Source organism: Erpetoichthys calabaricus, chromosome 3 (genome assembly GCF_900747795.2).
Source record: "Erpetoichthys calabaricus chromosome 3, fErpCal1.3, whole genome shotgun sequence".
NCBI classification, from domain to species: Eukaryota; Metazoa; Chordata; class Cladistia; order Polypteriformes; family Polypteridae; genus Erpetoichthys; species Erpetoichthys calabaricus.
Genome location: NC_041396.2, coordinates 266,334,253 through 266,355,320, shown reverse-complemented (window position 1 = coordinate 266,355,320; position 21,068 = coordinate 266,334,253). Strand labels below are relative to the sequence as shown.

Here is a 21,068-nt window from a genome sequence, read left to right as displayed (position 1 = left end):
ACAAGAGAGGCAGTATGTCTTGATCTGTCTCTTTAAAATAAGTTGATTGGCTTCTGCAGCTGTGAAACTGGAGAACACAAACTCGACAGCTGCGAGGAAATGGAAATGCAGCTCGTAATAAAGCAGATTACACCTCCCTCGAAATAAACAGTGAAGTGACCAACGGACCAGTCCCACCGAGCGCCTGGACTCTGAGCTATGAGGGTTTCGACAAGCTTGGCCCTTCCGCTGCTGTTGCTCTGCTGCGTCTCCTTTCTCGGTGAGTTTTTAGCTCTACACGAGAGGTTTTCAATGTGACTGGGACGTGTTAGATTGTGCAGGGTGAATGAAGTGGAGCAAGGCTTGGAAAGCCATCAGCGGTGCAAGATTTCAGACCAGTAAAGATTAGACGGCCTGACACCCGCTGCGTATAATCGTGGTGATTCTGATGTGCTCTACGCAATATTCGAGAGACCCAATCGGCTTAATCTCGGCCAGGTACCCGTACCCCGGCTACGACAAAGAATCTCATTGATTGCCTGAGTGAAAACGGAACAGTCCCGACAAGAACTTGAGCTGAACTTATAATTTTTGTTGCGATTCTGTGTGAAACCTTTATGTGCAAGATAGTTTTACCTTTTAGTATACACTTCTTTCTTTCTGTGGATGGCCAAGTGAAAACTATCCTGCCCATTGTGAGCAGATTGGTATAGCAACTGGCAGAAGTGGAGCAGAACCCATCATGAACAAAGGGATAACATGGTGTTTAGCATTGTTGCCTTGAAGCTCCTAGTGACTTGGTTCAAATTCCAGCATGGGCACAATCTTTGTGACGTTTGCATGATCTTCCAAATTTCATGCAGGCCTTTCTCAGGGTTAAGCTAACTGGGAAGTTTAAACTGTCTCAATATGAGTGTGTGTGTGCTTTACACAGGATTGGATCCTATTTTGCCCTGTTGCTGTTCATATTGGTTCTGACCACATGACCTCAAAGTGAAATATGTGAACGGGTGTAATAATGGATGGTTGAGGGGGATATTCATACATACTTACATGTGTACATTCCCAAACCTATCAAATCCAGTATAGTATTGGCCAGAGCCAATCCTGTTGCACTCTGCATAAGGTCGGAAACACTCTTCTACAGGGCACTGGTTAATAATGGTGCACAGGGTGCACAAATTCATTGCACATTGCAACCCATGTAGATTCATCAGTTGGTTTAACCTGTATATTCTTTGAGGATGATTGAATAAAACCAGAATATCTGAAGGAAAAATCCAAACAGAGTTAACACAGGCTGTGACTGGGACTGTGCCATTATGGATTTCTGGATGGGATATCCATTGTGATAAAGTTATGCAGGGTCCCTTTTTGGTTGGTTTCTATTTTTATATTTTCTCAGTTACATTCTGATTAAAAAGGCAATGTGTATAATTAAAGAATAAAGATGTAACAATTAAATAAAATTTCAGATTAATATACTACCAACTATGGGCTCAGCAGGATGGCATTACAGTCTTGAACATTACAGCACTGAGCCTTTTCTGTCATAAGATTGGTTTGTCCAGCACTGACTCGACTACAACATGCTTTGGAGGGGCAGGGTTGGGTTGGGGAGGGCTGCAGGTAGGTAGACAGTCAGCTGAGGCCTCCAGGATTCTGATTATGTCTGAAGTGGTCTGTTATAGCTGGATGTGGACCCCCATTGGTTTATTTTTTTCAGGGATGCTGCTGACTGGAGCGTTTGTTTTCCTGTCCTCTGTTGTCAATTGGCCATAGTTCAACAAATTATTACGAGACAGATACTGTTGGTTTCCATTCATGTTAATCAATTTCTACTTTGTGTCCTGGGTCCTTTAACTAATCTATGTCTTTGTGTACTAATTCTGTTTACTTAATTTGTAAAATTTTTACTTGCAAATATAAACTGCTCAAAAAAATTAAAGGAACACTTTGAAAACACATTAAATATCAATAGGAAAAAAATCCTGCTCGATTTAATTACTGATATGGACTGGGTAATGTGTTAGGAACGAAAGGATGCCACATCGTTTGATGGAAATGATGGAATGGTGGAAATTATCAACCTACAGGCTAGTCCATTTTGCCAAAACAGAAACTCAAAATCACACTCAGTAGTTTGTATGGCCCCCATGTGCTTGTATGCATGCCTGACAACGTCGGGGGTGCTCCTAATGAGACAATGGATGGTGTCCTTGGGGATCTCCTCCCAGATCTGGACCAGAGCATCACTGAGCTCCTGGACAGTCTGAGGTGCAACCTGGTGGCATTGGATGAACCGAAACATAATGTCCCAGAAGTGTTCTGTTGGATTTACTGTAGGTCAGGCGAGATTGGGGGCCAGTGAATGGTATCCATTCCTTCATCTTCCAGGAGCTGCCTGCATACTCTCACATGAGGCCAGGCATTGTTGTGCACCAGGAGGAACCCAGGACCCACTGCACCAGCAGAGGGTCTGACAATGGGTCCAATGATTTCATCCTGATACCTAATGACAGTCATGGTGCCGTTGTCTAGCCTGTAGAGGTCTCCATGGATATGCCTCTCCAGACCATCACTTGCTCACCACCAAACCGGTCATGCTGAACGATGTTACAGGCAGCATAACATTCTCCACAGCTTCTCCAGACCCTTTTCTTGTTTGTCACATGTGCCCAGGGTGAACCTGCTGTCATCTCTGAAAAGTACAGGGCGGCAGTGGTGGACCTGCCAATTCTGGTATTCTATGGCAAATGCCAATCGAGCTCCACGGTGCCGGGCAGTGAGCACAGGGCCCACTAGAGGACATCAGGCCCTCAGGCCACCCTCATGAAGTCTGTTTCTGATTGTTTGGTCAAAGACATTCACACCAGTGGCCTGCTGGAGGTCATTTTGTAGAGCTCCGGAAGTGCTCATCCTGTTCCTCCTTGCCCAAAGGAGCAGATACCGGTCCTGATGATGGGTCAAGGACCTTCTATGGTCCTGTCCAGCTTTCCTAGAGTAACTGCCTGTCTCCAGGAATCTCCTCCATGCCCTTGAGACTGTGCTGGGAGACTCAGCAAACCTTCTGGCAATGGCACCTATTGATGTGCCATCCTAGAGTAGTTGGACTACCTGTGCAGCCTCTGTAGGGTCCAGGTATCGCCTCATGCTACCAGTAGTGACACTGACCGTAGCCAAATACAAAACTAGTGAAAAAACAGTCAGAAAAGATGAGGGAAAAATGTCAATGGCCTCCACCTGTTAAAGCATTCCTGTTTTGGGAGTCATCTCATTGTTGCCCCTCTAGTGCACCTGTTTTTAATTTCATTAATGCCAAAGCAGCTGAAACTGATTAACAATCCCATTTGCTACTTAACTGACCAGATCAATAGCCCAGAAGTTTCACTGACTTGATGCCTTTAATTTTTTTTGAGCAGTATACTTTTCCTTTATCTGCAAACTTATCACAGCACTCTGCTCAGAGAATAGCACTATATAAAAATAAACTGAATTGAACTGAATAGTGTTAATAATCTATGCCACTCAAACTGGCCCGACATGTTATGCCTTCTGTGTTGTAAAAAAATAGTCGGTACCATGCCATGCCCAAAGGGGGCACTGAAAGATGGTGTAGCAGTGTGCTGCACAATAACATTTAAATAATAATAAATATTTCTGGGTTATGCATTTAATTGCATGAAATGCATGCTTAAATATCAAAGAAGCAGCTGGAAAATATTTTAGAAAAAGGTATTGCAGAATAAATTTAGAAGATTAGCTTAAAGGTCATGCATAGTGAAAAAAGTGGAAAACTAGAAAAATTTTACCATCCTACAAACAATTAACAGTAGAACCTTTAATTGTTATAAATCATCAAAAGTGTTAAATACAGTATTAGTATGAAAACCAATTAAAGGAAAACTACAAGTGTGAAGTACATTTTATTATTGCTCTTGCAATTATTACATTTGGTGATAATTCACAAATGGACTGTCCAAGCCAAGTCCTGTTCCACTTGGATCGTCCTGTGATGCAGGCTAATAAATAACAAAAGAATGCAGAAGTGAATGAAGTGTTTGAATGAAGCGGATACACCAACTTGCCACTGCGTCGAATCCTCTAGGATGAAGCCTTAAAAAAAAATAAAGAACTACTTAAGAGCATTTATATAAGGCAGAATATTCATTGGGGGCCAGACAGTCTTTGAGACCTTATCATCGGACTCTCATTTAGAGACTTAAAAACCAACTCTATATGTAAGGACTCTATTTCTGTCTCACACAGTGTCATTGGAATATATAAGTTAAGAAATAATTAAATAAATATGTAAAGAAATAGGCAACAATATATATATAATATATAAATTTCTTGATAATTATTTATACCAGAGTTGGTCAATCCATTTAGCAACATAGAAGCGGCCGCTGTCGTGTATGTGTGTGTATACACTTCTTAGAGCCAGATGTATGAATATATTAAAATTAGAACTTTTTTTTTATTAGAAACACAATCACATTCATTCATAATAATACAACGAACACATACAAGATAACAGGACAAGTCATGGGCAAACAGAACTATCATACATTTTCAGAAAAAATACATGACATGTTGTACACAATTGCAGGTGCCAAGGTGAACGCCTCACATGCATATTTGTCAAGGTGATATTTTCTTATGATATTTTTTACATTACAAAATGTAAAATTGAGATTGAAGTATGAGCAGTAAGAGTGACATACATATCAAGTGCCTAATTTATGTGCTGTCTGTAAAAAATATATAACTGAAAGTTACTGAGTTTTGAAAGTAACTGGCATTAGCATTAGCATTCATATTCCAGATTTTTCAAATATTGTATTGTGTGTGTATATATTAATTGTCATTTTGTAAAATGTTGCTTATTTCTGGAATGGTATTAAGGTATCAGCCACAATAGAACACCATTTGATTATCTCTTACGTTCGCACAGTGCCTGTTCAGTTTAGTTAGGGCAGGCACCTTTTAGCTTGTGAAGTAGAGTTTTAAATAGCCAGGTAATTTCACGTTCAATTTTGCAGTCTCAGAAATATGTGAAACAGAAGCAGTAAAGAATGTACACATTTGTATTTTTTTTAATATCTCTCTTGTATGTTCTATTGATTTTAAGTAAATTCTTTTAATTTGTTTCACATTTTCTTCAAAAATTCTATTTTTTTATTATTCAATAAAAGTAATAATAATGCATTTTATTTAAATCACCCATGGTTCCAAGAATGTGCTGTATTTGGGTATATTTTATTATGAACCCTGTATCACAATACGTATTGAATGCTGTAAAACAAGAAGCAGACACAGATAAAGGTTTGGCGAATGCCTGTGACCCCTTATAATGAAAATAATTCAAAAAGCAAAATCCTTTTTACAAAGATAAAGTTGAAACCTTTTCAGACAGAAGTCTGATAGTGGACAGACTCAAAAATGGCCGAACTGCTGGTCATATGGAATCCAGTCAGGAAAAGTCACTTCCAGGAGGGTGGACACTGGAAGTCATGTCAGAGGTAGAATCGCCTTCAGACTTCCATTCTACAGAGAGAGGAAGAGAGAAGGCATTAGCACACAGCACAAACCCCTGGTTTGGTGGGTAACTACCATCACCAGAGCCCATAAACTGCCTCCTAAATGAGTGTGACAATGTGAATTAAGTATATCGACTCCTGCTTAGTAGGGATATATGATGGTATACAGTGGGGAGGTTTTGACAGCCGTGCATAATCAATGCAGACAAAGACCAGAGCCCATATTTATCCAGCGTCTCAGAGTTAGACCTAGGAATTGCAGTACATGTCAGACTAGGATAAAAATCTGTGCTGCTTCAGAGTAGGACGTAAAAAGGATTTGCAAAGCGCTCTACACCTATTCCCAGCTAGGAGTGAAGCGTTTTCCTTGTATAATGAACGACTTCACGATACCCCAGATTGCAAATTGGAAGTCATGATAATGTTTTATAGTTTTCTGATAACTAATGCTAAGGCAGAACCACAAAGATAATAATAATATTCAAAGTAGTAGTAGTAGAAGAAGAAGAATAAGGTAGAATATTGCTCTAAGCTACACATAATTGTTGCCACTTTTCAACAACATAAAGAATAATTCTGTAATGAGCACAGAGATGGAAAGACTGAGCTACACACACTGAATGAGTGTAAAGCCTGAAATCGGGCATGTTTATTTGCCCATGAATGCGCCAGGGATTGTTGTTGCATTGCACCCTATGCTTGCTGGGATAGGCTAAAGCAAGTTTAGAAAATGGGTGGATGGGTTGATCAGATGGATGATCCAAAGCCGCACTTCTAGATGAATCCCTTTGCTTGCTGTTATGGCCACGGGAAACACTTTGTGAAATAACAGTTACTGAATCTAGCCACAGCTATTCTTGCTCTGTTTCTGAAGTATTGTTCACTTTTTCAGTGTCCCGATGGTCTTTCACTGTGTCGTGCCATGCATAGTCTCTCTCCATGATCCCACTTACCTTCTTCTGCAAGGCTCTATTTATCCAGTGTCCTGAGGGGCTCTGTCTGCCTTCTTGAACATTCCCAGGCTTTTAAAATGTAACATGAATGTCCCAGGGGTTTGTGGAATGTGTGACATTTTGCTGTCAGTAAAGTTCGCATCCATGACCCCTATGTTTTTTGAAACTGTGGTGTCACTTGTGATTCATGGATGCCTGCTCAAGCACACTTTGGGCAATGATCTTTATGCGAGTGCTCATTTTCATGAATGCAGTTTTGTTTTAACATTACTTCACATAGATTTGTGCGGAAATGGATAAATCTGCTCATTACCTTTCAACGTGTGGTGCACAATTCAAAGAATGGCTGGTTGTAACGTACCTGAATCATCACAATTGCAAAGCTACATTTTACACATAACGGTAATAACTTTAATTTCGGCTGATAGCACATGGTTTCTCCATATAGATGGAGCAATCATGAAGGTACAAGATTAGTTATGAATATGTATATCTCTGTCCAATGAATATCTTTTTCCGAGTTCATTGTTGTCCAACATTTCCAAAACATTACGGCTTTCTCAGGGTGTGCATGCTGTTACAGCCTACCAAAAGGCCTAGGGGTATATAAATAGGCCGCCCACAAGTTAGAGAGAAAGGAGACAAAACACAGAAACAATAACTAAACCAGCTAACTAAAAAGACTCAATTTATTATCAAAAAGAAAAACTTCACAAAAAATGGAGAAAGTTACACACAAAAAAGAAGCAGGACACGAGGACAACACTAACTTGCTATATAGCTAAACAAACTGTACACCGCTAGAGACACACTATCCCCATGTATCACATAGATGGCTAGCTTATAACAATTACATTTCTTTAAGAAACAAAAACCCAAAACCAGGCCATCCAACCCTAACTCTCCATATCTTACTCTGTGAAACCCAAATCTTTCTCCTCTCACACTCTTTCTCTGCCCTAAAACCCAAACAAGCTTCTTTTTATAACCTACACCCCCACCTGCAACCCAGGTGATTTAACAACATTGGGCGACTCAATAGGTGGGTAATTAGGGCAGGACTCAATGAAGTCATCTGCACCAAATTAAAGAAAACAAGCCGAGTTTAACAAAAAGATCTCAAGTAGGTCATAACACATGCTGATCTCCGCCTGAACGGCATCTTCTGGCAGCTCCTAGTGAGTTAGGATAGCTCATGAGTTCTTTGAAATCCTAGTGAAGTTCGGAGTCATTTTGTAATTTAGGAAAGCTGATAAAATGCTTTTACCTGTACTCCTTTTCTAGGAGTAGGACCAAATTTATGTCACTCTGAGAATTTTTAGGCCATGAGGCCAGTTGTTCGACTATAAAACGCTTGATAAATACAAGCATAGATACTACATTAAACAGTGGATTCAGACAGTATTCAGACCCTTGTGTTTTATGCACACTTTATTGTATTGTTGATTTGGTTTTAAATGGCGTACTAGGGTGTTGTACCGTGTTAGCCATTATGAATGTAGAGAAAAGCCAAGCAAAATGACACCTTTTATTGGCTAACTAGAAAGATTACAATATGCAAGCTTTCGAGGCAACTCAGGCCCCTTCTTCAGGCAAGATGTAATGTTTTAAATGGCTAAATTTGCCATTTTTGCTCATCAATCTACACTCAATAACCCAAAATAACAAAGGGAAAACCTTTTTTTAGAATTTTCATCATGCATTCTTCGCCAGTTATACTTCATAAAGTTAAAGAGTAAGAAAAGCAATCAATTGTAATGTAATATAAAAAAAGAGGTAAATGTATATATAGTGGTGTTAAGTCAAACAGTCTGTTTTTCAGAATTGGAGTATAGGGGATATTGAGAAATCTTAAATATTAAAGAAATGGTAGAGCATTATGTAAATGCTTAAACTTAAGTATATGTGTCGGCGTAGACAGTGCTAACTTACCAAAGATTTGGACAGTAGTCCTGCATCATATACTGTAGTGTACTTGTATGAATCACTGGGAAATTGTAAACCATTGTTCTAGCCATCATCGACTTCAGGTTACTTTTTTCACAAGTAGCAGGTCAAGTCATAAATATCATTGAGGCCACCTGTCAATTTGACGTCTAATTGATATATCCACCTGGCTTTGTGCTTTAACAAGACGTTGTTGTAATCCCACCCCTCGGACGTGGCTTAACAATCTCAGCTACGGTGCAGCTGTGCTACTGTGTGAGCCATTTCAGTAAAGCATTTCGATAATGGATGTTTTGAGGATCACATACAGATATTGCTCTTATGCTCCAACGATCCTATTACAAATGGCACGCTCAATCTTGCCAGCATAAAAATAGGGACAAGGACATAATATTATGTACACAACACCCTTGGAATTACAATTAGAATGAGCATTTAATGTGAGATCATGCACCCTTAGCGGCTGAGTTTTGTGAATGTGCTGTGAAACTTTTGTAAAAGAAAATGGCCCAGAGATGTGCTTTGTTTCATGTGTGGTGTGCTGAGGTGTGTAACACAAAGGCAAAAGTTGCTGATTTTTTTACTCTGTGAAAGCAATAGCTGCACACTTTATACCTCAGTCTTGATATGTACACAAAATTATGTGAGCCTTTTGATCCAGCATCTCATCCAGGAAAGGCCTTCCAATCCTCTCTACTAAGGAAATAGAGAAATGGTTAACAAATATTTTTGGTACTCAATTTTGTGAATTACATGTAGGTCAGGTGAAAACATGAATGCCTTCTTTACATCTAAAAAGGGTAAAAAGATACTTGCCAGTGGCATACACTGTTTAAAATTGATTATTCTATACCGGGGTGTAATGTGTTTCTTTCTGCTGTTAACTGACTTATTTACCCTAAAATTACCTGTTTTTTTAAGACTCAATCTTTAGAATTGCTTCTTAAATAAAAACCAAACAAAAATGAGATGTGAAGTGTGTCACCGTTACCGGCCTCACGGTCTAGGGGAACCTGGGCCAGGTACAAGCCACTGTTGCTACAGAGTGTAGCCACAGTGATATGGTGAAAAGCATAAAAGAAACAGGCAGCAGTCCTGAGTCTCAGACCATAATTCTGTTTTCCCAGAAATATATATATGCTTCAATTTCTGCATAGATCAACATGGCAATCAGTGAACACAATGGTGCAAGCCAATTTCCTCTGCATGGGCGGAGTGGTGGCTCTGAGGCTAAGGATCTGCGCTGGTATCCCGAAGGTTGCCGGTTCGAATCCCCGTCACTGCCAAAAGAGATCCTACTCTGCTGGGCCCTTGAGCAAGGCCCTTAACCTGTAATTGCTCCAGGGGGCGCTGTACAATGGCTGACCCTGCGCTCTGACCCCAAGGGGTATGCGAAAAAACTAACAAACACTGTTGTAAGTCGCTCTGGATAAGAGCGTCTGCTAAATGATGTAAATGTAAATGTAAATGTAAAATGTAAATAACAAATAGTGTAAACACATTTACTTTGAGTACATGATTAGAAACCAATGTCCCCAGAACTCGTTAATTTTCCAAGGAAGCAGACAGTTCTGTTTCCCCACATTGTGTGTAGATAAGATACTAAATCAAAGCAGTCTGACTATTCAAAGCAGGTGACTCTTTAGCAAGACAAGTAAATATTTATGTCCTGTAGATAGCCATCAGTAATAACCTGTAGTAGAATTTTCCAGAAATTCTGCCCTTTCTTTAAAACGCAGGTTTACAGCACATTACACTAAGCAACACACAGAAATATCATTTTCTTTAGAATACTGAATTCTAGCCCATTACATCACATTTGACCAACTAAGTTGGGGCCTCAAATTAAAAACCAGTTTCTTAATTAGAAGCTGCTTCTTGTTGTTAATTAAATCTTTTATTTAGTTCCATGGCTTGCCGGGACTCTCATTCTGCCATAGCAGACATTTCCAAAAGTGATGATTTTCCTTCTTTTTAACAGCACCGTGTGGTGCAGAGTTTTAAAAGAATAAAGCGATTCAGTTTTCATGAGTGTAGGTGTGTGCAGAAGGCAAGCTCCACTGAGTGCTTAATGTGGAAACTGGCTGACTGTTCATTCACTTGCATGAGCGCAGTCGGACCAGCCATCCCTCATCAGTGCTCCACCATTCATTATGGAAGCATGTACACTCCTAGGGCTATGACTAGATCTGAATAGGATGAAAGGGGGAGACTAAAAAAAGAAAGAGAACCAGAGGTAGACAAAATCAAAGAAAAGAGAATGGAGAAAGGCAGAGCCAGAGCTGTCAGGGATATCTCATGGAGGAGCGTAGGCAGAGGTGGATCAACCCAGCTGAGGTATAGATCAGGGATGTTTGTGTGCTCCAGTGGACCTGCAATGGAAGTTGAAAAAAAGCGTGAACTAGGCTTGGCTTCTCTCATAGGTTACCTAAAGGTGTTGGCAGGGACAGGATTCAGATTGTGGATGGTTCGCCAATTTCTCAGTTCTGCTGAGTAAGCTTCAGGGGTGAGCAGGGGAGATGAATGAGGGAGAGTAGTGCAAAGGGAATGAGATGAAAGGGATCAGATTCAGACTTTGATTTTATTCCTGGTTTTAGATTTGAACATATTTATTGGATTTTCCTATTTTTTGATTTGTATTTCCCTGTAGTCCATCCTCGATTATGACTATTGATGTCCCGGGAGGCAGAAGGTGCCCATGGCTGTGGGTACTCGAGATATTACACACCATCAGAATGTATTGTGGACCTGAGCTGATCAACATTATTGAGACCTTCACCTTTCTTTATTTTCAGATAATGGATAATGCATAAGGGTGAGCTGGTCATGTGCTGGCTCATTTTGTATCTCATTATTGTTTGGCTACTAATAAAGGACAAAAGAAACAATTAAGGGGTCTGAGTCTTTCATAGCAGCCAATTGAAATGGAGGGGAAAAGTAGTTAAATTGCAGCAAAAATTGGTCACTAATTAAGAAAATGGTTAGAATGAAAATCTGCAGCAACTGTAGCCATGCAGGATCCACCCTTGATCTATATGTTGATTTATATATCAATTTTAATACAATTGTATTTGTTTGTTTTTGTTATCTGAATTAGCATGGCAGTGGTTAGCACTGCCCCTTCGCAGCTCCAGCAACCCTGAGTTTGAATCTGTTTTTGATTGCCGTCTATATGGATTTGTGTGTTAAGCAAAAACTCTAAATTGACCGATATGAGATGTGTGTCCTCCAGTGGACTGGTGCCTTATCCAGTGCTTGTTCCCACCTTCTGCCCTTGCTGCATATAGGTATTGACACCCTCAGACCTAGAATTGCATAGTTTGGTTAGAAACATTACTTTAAACAAAATTATTATGGAATGCATTAGATAACATTCTTATTCAGGATGTGCTTATGAATTGTATTCACTTTCCAAATTCACACAATACAATATAGTGTTACAGTTTAGAGTCCAACCCAGCCCTGTCAGTCATAAGTAGGCCCCGTTGCACCTATGAATAGCCACTGCTGTGCACCCTGTCTGTCATGGGTGATGGACGGCACCCTGCTGACCAAACTGCCTTTGCTGTGGCATTGCATTGTGAAAAGGCAATAATTCCAGAAACCCCCCAGAGTAAGCCTCTGACATTGATGACACAGTCCTTTGCTTAAAACACAGAGGACACATGAAAGAATCACTGGCTTAGATGACCTTGAGAAACACACCCAAGTTAATTGTTAAATTGTGAAGTAGCGGGGAGGAGTAATTAAACGCAGAGCATTATTGGGAGGTTTTCCAAGAACGATAGTTGCGATGCAAATGGCCCTGAACTGCATCAGTGGCTTTAGTTAGTATTACGGTCAATTACATACACTTAACCTTTAAATGTGTTTCTTTTAACACACTAAATGTTTTTCCAAACTCCTTTTAAATGTTCTGGTCTTGATGTGACATAAACCACAATTGAGAGGATTATGTGGGACCTGGGGAGGGAAATTAAAAAGACGATGGTCTGATAATACCAATGGTGAAGACGGAAAACAAAAAATGTCTTCAGAGCTTGTAATTTTAATCATTCTGCAGAAGACCTCATTTACACTTTAGTGTGTTTACAATACTGAATATATCCTTTTTTTTTTAAGAAGTGCTTAGTCAACCAAGCTAAAATTTCTGTTCTTGTAAAACTCCGCTCGCTTTAAACAAGGCTGCTGCTCAGTGAACATTCTCAAAATACCATTCAAGCATGTCTACGCTTCACTTTTATAACACAACTTATTCATCGTCTCACTTGACAAAGCAATATATAAAGAAGTTGAATATACAGTAACTCAACAATGAGAAATTAAAGTAAAAGAGAAAACCAAGTAATTTTCAAAGTTAACTACTTATCTCTATTGCTACTGGAAAAATGCAGAGACTGCACAAAGGTTTGTGAGCCACTGTTGTACTTTTTTTTATGTATTATATATTTAATATGAAATTTTGTGTAGTCAAGATATACAACAGGTTCTCATTTTTTTTCACCCAGAAGGGGTTTTATGTCCTTCAATTCATTGTATCCAGACAGAATAGAAAAAGAAACTAAAACAGGAAACTAAAACAATTCTAAGTCCGTAAAACCTCTGACACTAAAGTAGCTCAAAGATGTTTATAGTAATGCACTAGAAAAACATTCCACACTTCAATATCTTATAGGATCAACACTGGTGTGCTCCTTTCATCGCACACTGCAAAGAACCTATAACCACCAGCTAAAATAATGAATGTAAAGAAAGACCCTTTGATATAAGTCATGACAGCATTTGTATGTACGTTGTAAAATACTAAATATATTAATTAATTAATATTAATAAATATATTAATACTATATATTAAATGGATTAATTTGAACACCTTACTAATTCAATGGGCTTGACCACTTGATTATTTTTAAAATAGTCCATGTGTTTTTTCACACTAATAAGAAACTAAAAATTCAAAATTCTTTTGTAATTGGACATATATCAGTAATATAGAAACACTGATCATAAAAATGATCAAGTTTGGTCAGGTACTTGAGACAATGATTTTCATACAAATGTTTGTGGTTATATTGAATGTATAAAATGTCAAGTGTGGCAAGTGAATCTCTGTAAAATGCATTTAATCAAAGTCATATCAGTGACACATAATGTTATGTAGGCTTCATAGGTACAATAGACTGCACTCGTGTGCTAATAACGATAGAGCCAAGCTAATTAGAGACTAAATATGTAAAATACAAATTGCCAGTTTGCATGGGTCAGTCCTTTATGATGATACTAACCAGTCATATTGTGCAGTTAGACGTTCTGATGAGGGCCAACTCCTTCAGCAGGAGTGACATTGGAGCATTGCACCAGGGGAAGAAGAAGAAGCTTTCTTTTTATCTTTTTTTTTTTTTTTTTTGATAAATGTGCAATACATTTTTGTACATACTAAACAGCCATTCCCCGCAGCTCCACTTGCATAGTAGAGAAACAGGACAAACTTTAAAAATCAGTAAACAAACCGGTATCGCTAGGTAAGCGGAGGCAAGCTACACTCCAAAACGTTGCGAGAGACAGACCAACTCAAACTGAGGCTGGCGCATGAGTGAGGAAGACCCTGTCCGGCTCCCCTCTCCTGATGTCATGCTTTCCCCTCCCCTCGGCCCACAGCCTGTTTTGGATTAGTGCAAATAAATGGCTCCTGCACACAAACTATGATACTTAGTACAATGAGAGAAGTCGCAAAATCAATCAGAATGTTCAAGCAAATTATTGAAAAAATCCCAATCTAAATCCGTTAAGGAGTTCTCTTGTGACAAGTGGACAGACAGACAGACAGACATACATACATACAGACATTGGATTTTATATATACACTAGACAAAGAGCCCGTTTCGACAACGTAAGATGAAATGGGCATGAGTTTGTGTCAGCAGTGTATGAAGAACAAATGATAAGTAACGAAGAAGTTGTTTTGTAATGATTGTAGTCCGCTTTATTCATTACTGTACAGGCTTGTACTGTTAGTTGATGAATTTTCCAGGCCTATAGTATAATATTGAATGATGAATGTTCCTGTACAATATGGAATAGTAATAAGTATAAGCATCACAAACCTGATATAGGTGTATTGAATGAATTGAATCAGAATGCGTAATTAGGCCTCGAGTTGTAGTCGAAATCGCTTTTCAGGCCTCTAGAGCTTAATCGAAGTTGCCTTTCTCTTTGAATTTTTGAGGCCGTAAATCCGCCGCCTGCTGCGATGTTGGGGTTTGATGTCAGTCTCATAAGGTTTTTCGGGCAGCTGCGCAGAAGGCGACTGTGCATTCGGCTTCGGACGGACGTGAGTGAGTGAGTGAGTGAGTGAGTGAGTGAGTGAGTGAGTGAGTGAGGCGAATTATGTATTGAGATAGAGATCCATATTACTAACCGAGAATGCTAAACCGGATGGACGCATGGGCCGTAGCCGCAAAAAGACGTACTGCGCAGGCGCAAAAAGAGTCCGCGAGAGGCGGATGAGGAGCCGCGAGAGGGGGACAAAAGAGGCCGCGAGAGGCGGATGAGGGGCCGCGAGAGGCGGACAAGACCACAGAAAAAAGGAGTGAGCACAGAAAAAAGAGAAAAAAGGAGTCAAAGAAATGAAGCGCAACGAGCACCGAAAAAAGGAAAAGGCACATAAAAAAGTAGTCAAACGCAGGCAAAGCACGAAACACATTGCACACGAAACTAGACCCAAAAAAAAAAAAAAAAAGAGCCTCGCGCACAACAGCAAGGCATTCCCCCCCCTACAGGCACCGGACGGGACACACACCAAGAGGGGGATTCAACAAGCCCATGGAACACAAAAAAAAAGAACACAAAACCACCCCACAGACCCTACAAGCAAGGGACGGGACACACACAAAGAGGGGGATTCAACAAGACACAGGAACACAAAAAGAAAGAAGACACTCGCGCAACAACAATCCTCACCCCCCCCCCCCCCCCCACACACACACATCCATAAGAAGTGACACCCAAAGCCACATATTCTAAAGTGAACGTCAACACCTTCACACTAGACAGCATAGGTGTCAGCATAGGTGGATCTCCTTACAATAAAGCACTATTAACTGTTCAACTGCAGAAAAGGAAACATATTAACAGTGAGTGCGATCCTCCTTATTACTTATCCATATTTCGCATGCTGAGAAAGAAACAAGTCATAAATACACGGTCACGGGTACAAAACGAAAAGGAAAGGATAACAGGAACAAACACACGAACACGAAAGAAACAACAAAATAGACGGCTATGCAGCATAGGTGGATCTCATTACAATAAGGCACTATTAACCGTTCAACCGCAGAAAAGGCTCCATATTAACAGTAAGTGCAATACTCCTTATTACTTATCCATATTTCTAAAAGAAAAATGTCTCGACTCCAAAAACGCAAAGCTCAACTAAAGCTTCTAACTAACGATGTACCTAAAAGTAAAAACTTTATGAACTGCATTAGATCCTACAATAGTTCATTTGCTTTTGCATCTACCGGAGTAAATATCAGGCCACCAAAAGGCAATGGCCCATACTGCTTTCGCATATGTGCACAAATACTGCATCGCATTGGAACAGTGCACCCTGAAACAAATCAACAACGCAAATATGCACAAATCTACATCCTAGATCCACATGACGCAATCTATCAATCAAAGTGCTGCATCGCAACAGGCACGGATTCAAAACGAAACACCTCTCGTCTCAGACATACGTTAACGGCAAGGAAGGCTACAACGGGCTTCTCACACAGCACAGGCAAATCGATTACAGTTCCAAAACAACACGTCCCAAATACTACACATGCAACAACGCGCCTCTCAAACGGCACAAGCAAAACATACACCAGGAAAATTTCATTCGGATTAATGAATGTCATTTGCAATCACTGTCATTCAGTTCACTTCCCTGAAGAAACAACTGGCAATACAAGTAATACATTTACACGTTGTTGTCAAAAGGGTCAAATTAGACTGCCTTCTTTACATTCATATACTGAATATCTACGGAAGCTTCTAACTAACGATGTACCTGAAAGTGAAATCTTTATCAACTGCATTAGATCCTACAAATCGGTATCCACTATGAACATTAACGGTGGCACTGCACGTGACATCCGTCTTGAAAAAATGTTAATTATTGATGAATGTACAATGGCATGAAGTCACTTACTCAACACCATTCATAAACTTCTACAAACGTTTATGAATAATAATATTCGCTTTGGAGGAAAGGTACTTTTATGAGGAGGAGATTTAAGACAGTTATTAGCTATTCTTCCAGATGCCATGCGCTCAGCTATTGTTCAGTGCACCTTAAAATACGCAGACAATTGGCATTGCTTTCAAAAGATACAGTTAGTAAAAAAGATACGATGTCCAGAACCAGATCATAACAATTGCTTATTACAACTGAGAGATGGTACACTCACCAATACAGATGGACTTCAGCCACATATTATTACAATTCCTCAAGCCTTTATCTGCGACGACTTAGTTACAGACAGATTTGGAATACAAATTTTAACACAACGCACTATATTATGTCCAAACAATATTAATGTGGAAAACATAAATACCCAAGTCATTCCATTACTTCCTGGAGAGACACAACTCTTTCTAAGCTCTGACAAACTTGACTCTGATCACAACAATAACCATCTTCATTGACCTTACAAGTTCTGACCTGGAATTACCTTTTACACTTAAACGGCGTGTACAAAGAAATTTTCAAATAAACCTTTACACTGTGCCACACACTTTATTGTTTGCTTTCTATTTGCATCATCTACACCGTCACACTATTCTATATCTCATTCATACATCACGCTCTTTGTCATTCCCAACACCAGGGATTGGCGAGCGAAGCGAGCAGGGGGCGGAGCCCCCTAGTGTACTCAGAATCAATGTCTCTATGATGGGACAGTTAACTTTGTGAGCTGGAATGTTAAAGGCCTGAATCACGAATTAAAGAGAAAGAAAGTATGCTCTCACCTAACAGGCTTAAATGCTAAAATAGTATTTTTACAGGAGACCCACTTACTAAGCAAGGATCAGTTCAGACTACAAAAAGACTGGACTGGTCAAATATTCCATTCTAGCTTTATAAAGAAAACTAGAGGTGTGGGAATTCTCATACACAGAACAGTTCCATTTGTAGCATCAGATGTAGTATCGGACCCTGAAGGGAGATATGTGATGGTTGTGGGCAACTTATTTAACTGTAAAATTATCTTGATAAATGTTTATGCACCCAATGTCGATGATAAGGAATTCATGCAAAATCTATTTGCATCCATTCCCAATGTGAACACTCATAAAATTTATAATAGCTGGGGACTTAAATTGTGTTTTAAATCCACTCTTAGATAGGACTCCTGTGACAGGGGGGACGACATCTAACACTGCAAAGACAATTACACAGTTTTTAACTGACCACAACTTATCAGACCCCGGGAGGTTTCTTAACCCAAACATATTCGTTCTACTCACCAGTGCATCATAGCTACTCAAGAATTGATTATTTTTTTATAGATAATAATTTCCTGCCTACGATTAAATCATGCAAATACGACACAATTGTTGTCTCCGAACATGCCCCTCTAGTCTCGGAGCTAAAATCATTAAGCCCCTCACACTCACCTCGTAGATGGCATCTTAACCCTCTTCTATTAGCAGACGAGAACTGCACAGAATTTATATCCAAACAAATCAGCTTCTTCCTAGAGACAAACACGCCCACAGAGGTTTCTGCAGGAACACTCTGGGAAACTCTAAAGGCCTTCTTAAGAGGACAGATTATTTCATATCTTTCCCACAGAAATAATTTAGAAACCAAGAAACTGTCAGAGCTAAGAAGCGAAATTACTAGAATAGATGAAGAACAAGCCAGGCGTCCAAGTGAAGCTCTTCACAGGAAAAGGCAGGCCCTGCATACAGAACTCAACATCTTAACAACTAAAGAAACTGAACAACTTATTTATAAGTCAAGACATCATTACTATGAACACGGAGAGAAAGCTAATAAGCTTTTAGCTCAACAAATTCACAAACAAGAAGTTCGCAGTGCAATACCAGTAATCACCAACACGAATGGAGAAGAAATCATTGACCATAAAAATATAATGCACGCATTTAGAGATTATTATAAATCCTTATATTCTACTGAGTTCAAAGAAGACAACACACAATCTAATGCATTTCTGGATACATCACAGATACCACAAATAGATGCTTTAAGTGCTGAGGAACTGGATAAACCTCTAACGCTAACAGAATTACTAGATGCTATAAAGTCACTTCAAAGCGGGAAATCAGCAGGCCCTGATGGTTGTAGAATTTTATAAGAAATTCTCCACTCAGCTAGCTCCCCTCTTATTGGCAACATTTACAGAAACTAGAGACAACCAAATACTACCTCAAACATTTCGACAAGCATTAATCACCGTCTTTCCTAAACAAAATAAGGACTTGTTACAATGTGCATCATACAGACCAATTTCACTCCTGAATAATGATGTTAAGATACTCTCAAAAATTCTAGCTAGAGGGATGGAGAAAGTGCTGCCCTCGGTAATATCACAGGATCAAACTGGATTTATTAAAGGCCGATACTTATCTTCCAATCTCCGACGCTTGTTTAATGTTATATATTCACCAGCAAAATCAAACACCCCAGAGATATTACTATCATTAGACGCAGAAAAAGCATTTGATATGATTGAATGGAACTACCTTTTCACTGCATTGGAGAAATTTGGGTTTGGCCCGAATATTTGTGAATGGATCAAACTACTGTATACCAATCCAGAAGCTTCAGTTTGTATTAACAACATTTATTCAGACTACTTTAAGCTAGAACGTGGTACCAGACAAGGATGTCCCCTGTCACCACTGCTGTTTGCAATCGCCATTGAACCGCTGGCTGTTCACTGTCGAAATTCTTATCAGTTAAAGGGGATTATCAGAGAAGGACTGGAACAGAAAATTTCTCTATATGCAGATGGTATGGTTTTATATATATCAGACCCAGAAAACACTGTGCCTGCAGTTTTTTAACAGCACTCACAGAATTTCAAAAGATATCTCGTCTTAGAATTAATCTGAATAAAAGTATACTCTTTCCAGTGAATTCACAAGCATATAATATTAGATTGGACACCCTATCTTTTACCATAGCAGATCAGTTTAAATACCTACGGGTAAATATCACAAGTAAACATAAAGCTCTTTATCAACAAAATTTTGCCATCTGTATGGAAAAAATTAAGCAAGACTTGCATAGATGGTCAACCCTTCATCTCACTCTAGCCGGAAGAATTAACGTTATTAAGATGAATATCCTTCCTAAACTTCTTTTTTTATTTCAAAACAATCCAATATATATCAATAAATCGCTTTTTAAGCAATTAGATTCAACAATAACCTCATTCATTTGGAACTCAAACACCACACGTATCCGAAGAACGACCCTACAAAGACCTCAGGCAGAAGGTGGCATGGCTTTACCTAATTTTCAGTTTTATTACTGGGCAGCAAACATACAAGCCATAAAAACCTGGACACAAAAAAATGAACATACACAGGCTTGGTTCGCAATAGAAGTAAAATCCTGTAGTACTTCTTTATACTCCCTGCTCTGCTCTCCAATAAATGCAAGTTATCGCAAATATACTAATAACCCAATTGTGCTTTACTCACTCAGAATATGGAACCATCTTAGAAAGCATTTTAAGATGGAAAATCTTTTATTCGTGGCACCTCTGCAAGAGAACCACCTCTTTCAACTCTCGCAAACATATCCAGTTTTTAATAACTGGAAAAGTTTTGGGCTTAAAATGCTCAGAGATCTTTATATAGACAATATATTTCCATCTTTTGAACAATTACGTTCCAAATTCAACCTCCCAGCTACACATTTCTTTCACTATCTTCAAATTAGAAATTTTGTTAAACAGAAACTGCCCGATTTTCCTCACCTCGTACCCTCCACCATGCTGGAAAAAAAACTGCTCAATTTCGAGGAATTAAACACCATTTCCACATTATATAAGATCTTATTAGAGTCCCTACCTTTCAAAGACCCAAGAGGACATTGGGAAAAAGATCTCTTAATCAATATATCAGAAAAGGAGTGGAAGGTGGCAATGCAGAGAATTCACTCGAGCTCCATATGCGCAAAGCATAGAATTATTCAACTAAAAATTATATATCGAGCTCATCTGTCTCGCTTAAAACTGTCCAAAATGTTTCCAGGGCAAGATCCAACCTGTGAATGCTGCAACCAAGCTCCTGCCTCACTGGGTCACATGTTCTGGGCATGCACCAAACTAACATCATTTTGGACCAAAATTTTTAAGTGCCTTTCAGACAGCCTTGGGGTCACAATCCCTCCTAACCCATTAACAGCTGTGTTCGGTGTTCTTCCAGATGGACTGGAAGTGGAGAAGGACAAGCAAACGGTGATTGCATTCACTACACTTTTGGCACACAGACTTATTTTGTTAAATTGGAAGAATCCTAACTCTCCTCTTATAAGTCAGTGGGAAACCGACGTTTTATATTATTTGAAATTGGAAAAAATCAAATTCTCAGTTAGAGAATCTGTACACAATTTTTTTAA

At 39.3% G+C, this 21,068-nt stretch overlaps 1 protein-coding gene across 3 annotated transcripts in view; it reads left to right on the top strand.

Moving 5' to 3' along the window:
* chrne (cholinergic receptor, nicotinic, epsilon) overlaps window positions 1-21,068 on the top strand; it is a 135,707-nt gene continuing 114,639 nt past the window's right edge. For 2 of the 3 annotated variants that reach the window (XR_007934315.1, XM_028798203.2), the window contains exon 1: window positions 4-259. Coding sequence is in view for 1 of the 3 variants with exons in the window: in XM_028798203.2 (XP_028654036.1) it covers window positions 199-259 (61 nt within the window). In the remaining 2 variants the exon portion in view is untranslated. Of the gene's footprint in view, window positions 260-21,068 lie in introns of all 3 variants that reach the window. The other variant, XR_007934316.1, reaches the window with a different exon arrangement.